The 11,480-nt window shown below is 63.8% G+C and overlaps 1 protein-coding gene across 1 annotated transcript in view; it reads left to right on the forward strand.

The window, feature by feature from the left end:
* The first annotated feature begins 4,958 nt into the window (after nt 1-4,958).
* Nucleotides 4,959-11,480, forward strand: part of dgke (diacylglycerol kinase, epsilon) — an 8,229-nt gene continuing 1,707 nt past the window's right edge. Inside the window, 10 exon segments of the mRNA XM_055654318.1 lie at nt 4,959-5,707; nt 6,317-6,436; nt 7,761-7,904; nt 8,133-8,290; nt 9,093-9,198; nt 9,871-9,945; nt 10,232-10,285; nt 10,287-10,360; nt 10,752-10,825; nt 10,828-10,861. Coding sequence (XP_055510293.1) covers nt 5,108-5,707; nt 6,317-6,436; nt 7,761-7,904; nt 8,133-8,290; nt 9,093-9,198; nt 9,871-9,945; nt 10,232-10,285; nt 10,287-10,360; nt 10,752-10,825; nt 10,828-10,861 — 1,439 coding nt within the window. The 5' untranslated portion in view covers nt 4,959-5,107.

The following is an 11,480-nucleotide window of genomic DNA, read 5'->3' on the forward strand; positions in this document are numbered from 1 at the left end:
CCACAGTGGGGGAGGGGCCACAGTGGGGAAGGGACCACAGTGGGGGAGGGGCCACAGTGGGGGATGGGGGGCCACTATGGGGGAGGGGCCCACTATGGGGGAGGGGCCACTGTGGGGGGAGGGGCCACAGTTGGGGAGGGGCCACAGTGGGGGAGGGGCCACAGTGGGGGGAGGGGGCCACAGTGGGGGAGGGGCCACAGGGGGAGTTTGCCATCGGGGGCATCGTGGGGGAGGGGCCACTGTGGGGGAGGGGGGCGGGGGAGGGGCCACAGTGGGGGAGGGGCCACAGTGGGGGAGGGGCCACAGTGGGGGAGGGGCCACAGTGGAGGAGGGGCCACAGTGGGGAAGGGACCACAGTGGGGGGGGCCACAATGGGGGGAGGGCCCACAGTGGGGGAGGGGCCACTGTGGGGGAGGGGACACAGTCGGGGCAGGGGGGGAGGGGGCCACAGTGGGGGAGGGGGCCACAGTGGGGGAGGGGCCACAGTGGGGGAGGGGCCACAGTGGGGAAGGGACCACAGTGGGGGAGGGGGCCACAATTGGGGGGAAGGGGCCACAGGGGGAGTTGCCATCGGGGGGCATCGTGGGGGAGGGGCCACAGTGGGGGAGGGGCCACTGTGGGGGAGGGGCCACAGTGGGGGGGGGCCACTGTGGGGGAGGGGCCACTATGGGGGAGGGGCCACTGTGGGGGAAGAGGGGGGGGCACAGTGGGGGGAGGGGCACAGTGGGGGAGGGGCCACAGTGGAGGGGGGCCAACAGGGGGGTTGGCACAGTGGGGGAGATGTTTGTCCGCAGTCTGGGATGGAAAACATGGGACAGATCCCAGCAACGCCTTCGAGAACATTCCACAAGCTTGCAGCAACACAGAGGAAACTGCAGGCAAGGTTTACAAGTGGACCCAAGTCTGTGGCGGGACCCGCTGCTGCTGCTGCTCTGGGCGGCAGAGGAGCGCTGTGTACAAGCGCCCTGCACCGCTGCTTACATTCCCCGCTCCGACACAGTTCCTGTCCCAGCCGCTCCATGCTTCATCCACACCTGCCCCTGATCAACCATCGTGTGAACTCCCTACAACACGGCGATTATAAAGCTGAAGCTACTTTTCACAAAGGTGGTGTTCGGAGTCAATGTTTGTAGCAGGCGGCGGGGAATGAGATGGACAACGAAGGGGAAGATGGGGTTGAGGCGCGGGGGGGGTGGAGGGGTGTGAAGGGGGAAGGGGTGGGAGGGGGTGTGAGGGGGGGAGGGGGTGGAGAAGGTGTGAAGGGGGGGGGGGGGGGGTTGAGGTGGGGTGAAGGGGGGCAAGGGAGGGTGGGTGGAGGAGGTGTAAAGCATGGGGGGGTGAGGTGGAATGGAAAGGGTGTGAGAAAGGGCATGAAAGTGGCAGCGCAGATAGACATGGTGGTCAATAAACTTTGGCCATCAGAGTATCGAGTATAGAATGCGTGGGAAAGAACTGCAGATGCTGGTTTTAAATCGAAGGTCGACACAAAATGCTGGGGGGAGTAGGGGCAACGATCTCTGAAGAATCTCTGGGGGAGAGGGGTGGGGGGAGAGAGGGGAAAGAGTGGGGTGGGAGAGTGTAGGGGGAAGGTGGGTGGGAAGGACAGAGGGGTAGGGGCGGGGGGAGAGGGAAGGGGTGGGGTAGAGAGAGTGAAGGGGGGGTGGGGGGAGAGAGGGATGGGATGGGGAGAGGGAGAGGGGTGAGGAGAGGAAAACATAGAAACATAAGATTCTATAAGATCCACCCTCAATCTTCTAAATTCTAGCGAGTACAAGCCGAGTCTATCCAGTCTTTCTTCACATGAAAGTCCTGACATCCCAGGAATCAGTCTGGTGAACCTTCTCTGTAACTCCCTCTATGGCAAGAATGTCTTTGGGCATTGGACATTGTGAGGGAGGGGAGGGGAGGGGTGGGGGGGAGAGATGGGGGGAAAGAGTGGGGAGGGGGAGAGTGGAGGGGGGGAAGGGGGAGAGAAATGGAAGAGTGTAGAGGGAGGAGGAGAGGGGTAGGGGGAGTGAGTGGGAGGAGGGACAGAGGGATAGGGAAGAAAGGGGCAAGGGGGGGGGGGTAGAGAGGGAAGAGGGGTGGGTAGAAGGGGAAGGGGGTGGGGGAGGAGAAGGATAGGAGGGGGAGAGGAGGAGGGGGAAAGGGAGGTGAGGGGGAGAGGGAGAGGGAGAGGGGGAGGGAGAGAAGGGAAGGGGGAGAGAAGTAGAAGAGTGGGGAGGGAGCGGGTAGAGGGGTAGGTAGCGGGAGTGGTGGAAGAGGGACAGAATGGGTAGGGGAAGGGGTGGGGGAGAGAGGGGAAGGTAGTGGAAGAGAGAGGTAGTGGGAGGGGTGGGGGAGGGAGAGGGGTGGGGTAAGGGGATAGAAGTGGAAGAGTGGGGAGGGAGGGGTAGGGGGAGTGGTGGAAGAGGGGACAGAGGGGTATGGGGAAGGGGGCGGTGGTAGAGAGGGGGGGGGGGTGGGGGGAGAGAGGGATGGATGGGAGAGGGAGAGGGGTGAGGAGAGGGAAACAGAAACAGAAATTAAGTGCAGGAGTAGAGGCCATTCGGCCCTTTGAGGCTGCACCACCATTCAATATGATCATGGCTGATCACCCAACTCAGTATCCTGTACCTGCCTTCTCTCCATACCCCCTGATCCCCTTTAGCCACAAGGGCCACATCTAAGATAGACACAAAATGCTGGAGTAACTAAGCGGGACAGGCAGCATCTGTGGAGAGAAGGAATGGGCGACGTTTCCGGTCGAGACCCTTCTTCAGACTGATGTCAGGGGAGTGGGCGAGACAGAGATAGAATGTTGTCGGAGACAGTAAGACTGGTGGGAGAAGTGGGAAGGGGGGTGGGTGGAGAGAGAGGGAAAATAAGCGTTATTTGAAGTTGGAGAAGTCAATGTTCATATGCTCAGGACTGCAGATTTCACCATCGAGGAGCTCGCAGTCTCGGGTAGAGACCATTGTCTCTAAAGGACGCAGAGGTTTTGACCAGCCCCGTCCCGGGGTCAGATCAGCCGACGCGGGGGAGCTGAGATTTCCCCCACGATGCGGGAGCTTGATCGCCCCAACGCGGAGGGCCCGACTGCCGGCTACGGGAGTCAAGATCGCCCAGTCAACGGAAGGCTCGAGGCCCCCGACCGCGGGAGAACAAAGAAGGGGAGAGATTGTACTTTCTTTCGACTTCCATCTCACAGTGAGGAATGTGGAGGCGTCACTGTGGTGGATGTTTATGTTGAAATCTGTTTTGTGTGTTCTGGTGCTTTTTATTGTATGGCTATGGCAAATGAAATTCCTGGTATGTTGCAAAATTATTATTATTATTATTATTATGATACCGCTGGGGTGTAAACTGAATATGAAGCGCTGCTCCTTCAACTTGCACTGGGCCTCACTCTGATAATGGATCTCACCATTTCGATCACAGGAAGCAGACTATTGACCAACATCTACCACAAACCTACTGCCCCCACAGCTATCTAGGCCAATGCTCCACCAAGGGTGAATTAAATTATTTTGGGATGAATTAGTTAATTTATGTTTTTTGTTCATCATTTTTGACAAAATAAATTATATACAAAATTATACACAAAGGAGAATAAGATGGAAAATTGCCAATAAAACATAAGAAGATTTAGTCGAGGGTGAATGAAACGTTGTGATAAAGATTCAAGGGTGAATGACACTGAAATAGGGGGGTTGCACGTAAGGTCATCGGGTCAAAGGGCGTGATGCACGGAGCAGCTCAATCCATCTGGAGGACATGGCAGCTTCCGGCATACACTGTTAACACACGAAACAGTACTTTCTTACCTGTTAAAAACCGCCGAAATGGCCAATTTCTGCACTAAATAATTGTGGAGGATGACTGAGTGAACCAGTCTGAACCAAATGCTCTAAACCCGAGCACTAAGTGGCCGAAGGAGCGCATCCCTCGGGACAGCCCCCACTCTCCCCCCGGGATCAGCGTTGTCCAGCCACGGCCACCCTCCACCCACCCTCCACCTGTGCGGCCGCACTGTCACGGCTGTGGGTCGGCAGCGCCCACACACGGGGCCGGGCGGAGCGGGGTCACAGCTCCGGGCAGCGGACACACGGGGACGAAATGCCGGCAACGTCCCTGTCAGCTGCAGCAGAGTTGGGGACAGTCTGACCCTCCGCCCACCCAGAGTCACTGACCGCGCTGCACCCGACACCCCCCGACCACGTTCCACCCCCCCACCCCGCCCATCCCCCCCCCCCCACCCCCTCGCCCCCCCCCACCCGCGGCCGCGGGGATAGACGGCCCGGCATCCACGAGTGTGGAACCAGTCAGCGTGGGAATTCGGATGCTGGGACAGAAGAGGGCCCATTACACTGGGAGCCAAGGTCAGTGCTGGCCTGCAGTTCACCGCGTGTACTCTAGTTGGCGTTGCGTGGCAACAGGACGGGGCACGATCTAGACCGGGTCAACCGCGTCCGCACCTCGAGTAGCCCCGGTAACAGGACCCGCCCCTGGCAACACTGCAGCTTCTAGCCCCGCCCCTGGCAACACTGCAGCTTCTAGCCCCGCCCCTGGCAAACACTGCAGCTTCTAGCCCCGCCCCTGGCAACACTGCAACTTCCAGCCCCGCCCCTGGCAACACTGCAACTGCTAGCCCCGCCCCTGGCAACACTGCAGCTTCTAGCCCCGCCCCTGGCAACACTGCAGCTTCTAGCCCCGCCCCTGGCAACACTGCAGCTTCTAGCCCCGCCCCTGGCAACACTGCAGCTTCTAGCTCCGCCCCTGGCCAACACTGCAGCTTCTAGCCCCGCCCCTGGCAACACTGCAAACTGCTAGCCCCCGCCCCTGGCAACACTGCAGCTTCTAGCCCCGCCCCTGGCAACACTGCAGCTTCTAGCCCCGCCCCTGGCAACACTGCAGCTTCTAGCCCCGCCCCTGGCAACGCCGCCGCTGCCGGTTCCGGTTCCGGTTCCGGTCGCATCCGTCCATTGCGGGGTCGATGGCGCGGGTGGACGCGCGGCCCCGCTCGCTGCTCGACCCGGAGCGCGTTCCCGCGGGCGCGGCCCCGCTGAGTGCCGGTGACGAGGACGGTGCGCGGCCCCGCGGCTGATGGGCGAGGCGGGTGAGGCAGATGTGGGGCCTAGTGCAGGCTCTGGGCCTTGGGCTTCAGGCCGCCTACTCGTGGCCACGGCCGCTGCCGTCTTGTTGCCGGTGCTGGCGACGTGGTGGTGCCGCGCGGGCACGGGGGCGGGAGCGGGGAGCGCGCTGGCGGGCACGAGCAGGCGCGGCCCCGGGCGCGCACCACTGGCTCTACTCTGACCTGTTCGGCCGCCCCACCTACTGCAGCGCCTGCGGCCTAGCGGCCTTGCTGGGCCCTTACTGCCCCTGCTGCGGGGCCTGTGTCCACTCGGCCTGTCTAGCTGCTGCTGACCGACAACTGCGCTGTAAACAGCCGCTCACAGACGCCCCCGGCCCGGCCCCGCACCACTGGCTCCGGGGGAACCTGCCACTGTGTAACCGCTGCGCTGCCTGTGGCCTCCAGTGCGGCTCCAACCCGCGGCTCTGTGACCAACGCTGTGTGTGGTGTCAACAGGTCGCCCATGATGAATGTCTGTCCCTCCTGCCCCCCGGGGCCTGTCCCCTCGGCCCACTGCCCAGGGCCGTACTACCCCCGCACTACCTGCACTCTGTCCGCCGTGGGCCCCGGGAACCGCCCGCAGACCCCGCACAGGTAGGAGCCGGGGCCCGGGCATGGGCTGGGCTGGGCTGGGCAACGGGGTGGGCTGGGCTGAGGGGTGGGGTGGGCGCTAGGCTGAGGGGTGGGTGCTAGTGGGTGGTGGCTAGAGGGATGGAGGGTGGGTGCTAGGCTGAGGGGTGGGTGCTAGGCAGGGATGGGTGGGGTGGGGGGGGGTGCTAGGCAGAGGGTTGGGTGCTAGGCAGAGGGTTGGGTGCCAGTGGATGGGTGACCCTGGAGGGTGGGAGGGCTGGGTATGTTGGGGTGGGGGAGAGGGACATGTCTTGGGGTGTCTGCACCCACAGGTATGGAGGTGACCCCCATGTTCTCTCTGACAGACAGCTGTTGCCTTTTAGATGGGTGACATGAGCTGAGAGTAGTCAATAGGGTTAGTACAGGTGGGTTGTTCATGGCCAGCACAGACACGGTGGGCTGAAGGGTCTGATTCCATGCTGTGTGCCCAGTGATGAGAATTGAGGGTGAGAGTGTGAGGACAGGAAGGTTTGCCTGACCCGCTGACGAGTATGTGCTGGGTGCAGCTTCTGCGTGAGTCACGCGTGTGGCTGCTGTGACCACGCGTGATAATGGCCGTGTCTCTCACTGCAGTACACCCACATGTGTGTGGAGAACTGGAGCCCCGTGCTGGTGCTGGGGAACAGTCGCAGCGGCAGCAACATGGCGCAGAGTCTGATGGGCGAGTTCTGCACCATTCTCAACCCCATGCAGGTAAAACGCCGCCGGCCACTGGTGCCCACGCACGCACCCACCCACTAACACACGCACACACGGTGCCTGGGACAAGGACCACCTGTCTCCTGGTGATAGATGTGGGGAACCCACTCACAATGGGCAGCGATGCCTTGGCACATTAGTGCAGCATTTGTAGAGCACAGAGTGGGTGATCAATGCCCAGTGCATGGACAACAGATACTGGGCATCATCATAGAGACGGGAGATCCTGGACGGCAGCAGGGACAAGGCTGGACAGTTCAGGACTGGTCAAGGTGGGAGGGGAAAGATTGAAATGGGACCTCATTTTATTCACAGCGTGGGGAGTCTGTGGAACAGGCAGCCAGCGCAAGGTGTAGAGGTGGGTGCTGGTACAAAACACCTGGTGTGCAGGGATATGCATCTAATGCTGGTAAATGGGGACTTGTGTCGATGGGCTTTGAGGTCAGCATGGACCAGGACGGGCCGAAGGGCCTGTACCTGTGCTTCATGCACAGGGGGCGAGGCAGGTGGGAGACCAGCACAGATCTGGGTGATAATGGCATCCCTCTCAGTCAATGCCCCTCCCCCCCCAAACAGATGCCCTTCCTCCCCCCCCCCGTAGCCAGCTCCCTTCCCCCCTCCGGCTTCCCATCAGTTCTCTCCCCCCACCCCTCTTTGCGGTGCGTGTGCCTCTGCGTGTGTGGTGCCTCTGTGTGTGTGCGGTTGCCTCTGCGTGTGTGTGCGGTGCCTCTGTGTGTGCGGTGCCTCTGCGTGTGTGTGCGGTGCCTCTGCGTGTGTGCGGTGCCTCTGTGTGTGTGTGCGGTGCCTCTGCGTGTGCGGGTGCCTCTGTGTGTGTGGTGCCTCTGTGTGTGTGGTGCCTCTGTGTGTGTGGTGCCTCTGTGTGTGCGGTGCCTCTGTGTGTGCGGTGCCTCTGCGTGTGTGGTGCCTCTGTGTGTGTGGTGCCTCTGTGTGTGTGGTGGTGCCTCTGCGTGTATGGTGCCTCTGTGTGTGTGTGTGGTGCCTCTGTGTGTGTGGTGCCTCTGCGTGTATGGTGCCTCTGTGTGTGTGGTGCCTCTGTGTGTGCGGTGCCTCTGCGTGTATGGTGCCTCTGGGCGTGTGCGGTGCCTCTGTGTGTGCGGTGCCTCTGCGTGTGCGGTGCCTCTGCGTGTGTGGTGCCTCAGCGTGTGCGATGCCTCTGCGTGTGTGTGCGGTGCCTCTGCGTGTGCGGTGCCTCTGCGTGTATGGTGTGTGGTGCCTCTGTGTGTGTGGTGCCTCTGTGTGTGCGGTGCCTCTGCGTGTGCGTGTGCGGTGCCTCTGCGTGACGCTGTTCTCTGGGCAGGTGGTGGACCTGGACTCGGTGACTCCGTACAAGGCGCTGCAGCTGTGCACAATGTTGCCGCCTGGCTCTGCCCGCGTGCTGGTGTGCGGTGGTGACGGCACGGTGGGATGGGTGCTCGACGCCATTGACGAGATGAAGTACAAGGTACGGCGCACACGCTCCCACCGTACATGCCCCAACATGCTCCCTGTACACGTAACACACGCACCGTACATACCACACGCTCCCCGTGCACAATCCCTAAACATGCAGCATGTACACTCCCTCTCTACCGTGTAACTTGGACCGCATGTGCATGGCATGTCTGCTGTGGGTACCGTGTGTGCGCCGCATGCTCGGACCCCTGACTAACCAACCCCCCCGCCCCTGCAGGGCCAGGAGGCCTATGTTCCAGCCGTGGCCATCCTGCCCTTAGGCACCGGGAACGACCTGTCACGGACGCTGGGCTGGGGGGCCGGCTATGCTGGTGACACCCTCGCCCTGCACTTTCTGCAGCTGGTGCTGGACGGACAGGCACAGACCCTTGACCGGTGGGTGGGGGGCAGGGGGGGGGGGGGGGGGGGCATATGGTGGGAGGTGTGGGGGTGGAGCATGGGTGGGTGGGTGTGGGACCATGGGGTGGGGGGACGGAGTGGGGAATAGCATGGGGGTGGGGGGGGGACGGAGGGGGAATAGCATGGGGTGGGGCTGAGGGTAGGGGGGAGGGAGGCATGTGGTGGGGGGAGGGGTAATAAAGGGGTAAAGGTGATTTTGAGGCTTGAGCACTTTCATTGGTTGATGGCCTCTGGGTCATGGGCCCAGGGCCACAGTTGCAGGGGGCTGCCCAGATGTGGAGGGTGGGAGTTAGTGTGAGAGGCTCGTGTCCCGCCCCCCACCCCCCCACCCTCCCCTGACTGGTGATGTTCCCACAGGTGGGAGAGTGCGACTGAACAAAGGATTCTACACCTTCCACAGACCCAAGGTAACCCCTGGGGGGTGGGGGATTGTGGGAGGGGGCAGGTCAGGTGCCCAGTGACATTCTTACCCCCGCCCCCCCGGACCCCATGAACAACTACTCCACATGTGGTGGGTTGGGGGGGGGGGGGGGGGGGAGTGAAGGGGGGGTTCAGGCAGCCATTAACCCCCCCCCCTCCAGGTGTACTCCCTGATCAACTATTTCTCCGTGTGTTGTTGGGGTGCTGGTGGTGGGTTCACTGTGGAGGAGGAGTGTCGGGGGGGGGGGTCTCGGTGTCGGTGGGGGGGGTGGGTCTCGGTGTGGGTGTGAGGTTCACTGTGGGGGGTCGGGGGGCAGTGATATTTTCTCTCTCCCCCCCCCCCCAGATTTACTCCATGAATGAACAACTACTTCTCCATCGGCCCCGACGCGCTGATGGCGCTGAACTTCCACGCGCGCCGGCAGCAGAGTCCAGGCCTCTTCTCCAGCCGCCTGCTCAACAAGGTGGGGGGGGCAACAAGGTGGGGGGCAACAAGGTGGGGGGCCGGGGGGGCAACAAGGAGGGGGGGGGGGCAACAATGTGGGGGGCGGGGGGGGGCAACAATGTGGGGGGCCGGGGGGGGCAAAACAAGGTGGGGGGTCGGGGGGGGGGTAACAAGGTGGGGGGGGGGCAACAAGGTGGGGGGCCGGGGGGGGCAAACAAGGTGGGGGGGGCCAACAAGGTGGGGGGGCAACAAGGTGGGGGGGCCGGGGGGGCAACAAGGTGGGGGCCGGGGGGGGCAACAAGGTGGGGGGGGGGGGCAAACAAGGTGGGGGGCCGGGGGGGGCAACAAGGTGGGGGGGGCAACAAGGTGGGGGGCGGGGGGGGCAAAAAGGGTGGGGGGGGCAACAAGGTGGGGGGCCTGGGGGGGGGCAAACAAGGTGGGGGGGGGCAACAAGGTGGGGGGGGCCGGGGGGGGCAACAAGGTGGGGGGGGGCCGGGGGGGGGCAACAAGGTGGGGGCCGGGGGGGGCAGGCACAAGGGGGGGGGGGCACAGCAGGCCAAAAACGGATGGGCTAATGTCGTGTGGGAGGGGAAAGTGCCCATGGGGGGGGGTGCTCAACATGTGGGGGGGGGGGGGGGGGGTGCTGTGTGTGTCTGTGACCCCCCTGACCCGTGGTTGAACTCCCCCACAGGCTATGTAATTCTTCTACGGGACCAGGGACTGCCATGGTGTGCAGACCTGTCGCGACCTGGACCAGAAGATCGAGGTGAGCCCCTCTCCGGGGGGGGGGGGGGGGGGGGTCTGTTGCATCCCGTTAGCCCCCTCGCTCACTCCCCCCTCCCCACTCACTCTCCCCCCTCCCCCCCCGCTCACTCCCTTCCCCTCTCACTCTCACTCACTCGCTCACTCTCCCCCCACGATCATCCCCCCCCCCCCACGCGCCACTCTCCCCTTGGTCCCTGCCCCTGTACCCCCCCCACCCCAGACTTGCTCAGCCCCCACTCACATCAAGTGGTCCCCCCCCCCCCCCCCCCCCTCCCCTCCCCCCGCAGCTGGAGATGGACGGAGAGCGGGTGTCGCTGCCGAAGCTGGAGGGGGTGATCGTCCCTGAACATCGCCTACTGGGGCGGGGGCTGCCGGCTGTGGGAGGGCACGGGCAGCCAGACCTGCCCCCCCGCCAGGTAACCCAGTGCTGGGGGGGGGGGGGGGGGGGTACGTGTTGGGGAGTGGCGGGTTATGTGGGGAGGGGGTTTGTGTGGGGTGGGGTTATATGGGGGGGTGGGGGAAGGGTGTTATATGGGTATGTGGAGGGGGTTATATGGGGAGGGGGAAGGGGATGGTGGTTAGCTGTGGGGTGGGGGGTTATATGGGGAGGGGGTTTTATGGGAGGGGGTTGTGTGGGGTGGGGGTTGTATGGGGAGGGGGTTGTATGGGGAGGGGTTTGTGGGGGGGGGGGTTATATGGGGAGGGGGTTGTATGGGCGGGGGGGGGGGAAGGGGATGGGTGTGAGCTGTGGGGTGGGGGGGTTATATGGGAGGGGGTTGCCTGTGTCTGACCCCCCGCCTGCATTAGTCACCAGGATGGGCTGCTGGAGGTGGTGGGTGTTTATGGTTCCTTCCACTGCGCTCAGATCCACGTGGGTCTGGCCGACCCCTGCGGCTGGGACAGGCCCACACTGTGCGGGGTAAGTGAGGGGGGGGCACACTGCGGGGGAGGGGGTGTTCTCAATGAATGGTCAGGTGTGGGAATGGCATTAGAGATTAGAGATGGGGACAGTGGTAACGGGGGGTGGTAATGGGCTGAAGGCCCTCTGTGTGGCTGGCTGGGCATGTGTGTTTATGGGGGTGGCCATGTGTCCATTGGGGGGGGTGTGGGCTTGGGTCCGGGGTGGGGGGGGGGGTTGGGTGTGTCTGCCGGGGGGGGGGGTGTCCATGGGGGACGGGGTGGGCTTGTTTCCGGGGGGGGGTTTGTCCATGGGGGGGGGGGTGGGTTGGTCGGGGGGCAGGGTGGAGGGGGGGGGGGGGGGGTGGGGGGGGGGCTTGTGGGGGGGGGGGGTTGTGTGTCTGGTGGGGGAGGGGGGGGGGGTGTTATGGGGGTGGGGGTGTGTCCGGGGGGGGTGGGTGTGTGTCTGGCGGGCGGGGTGTCCATGGGGGGAGGGGGTGGGCTTGTGTCCGGGGGGGGGGGGGGGCTTGTGTCCGGGGGAGGGGGTCTGTGGGGGGGGGGAGGGGGGGGCTTGTGTCCGGGGGGGAGGGGGGGGGGCATGTGTTGTGTCCGGGGGGGGGTGTCTATGGGGTAGGGGGG

Source organism: Leucoraja erinacea, chromosome 23, assembly GCF_028641065.1.
Source record: "Leucoraja erinacea ecotype New England chromosome 23, Leri_hhj_1, whole genome shotgun sequence".
NCBI lineage: Eukaryota > Metazoa > Chordata > Chondrichthyes > Rajiformes > Rajidae > Leucoraja > Leucoraja erinaceus.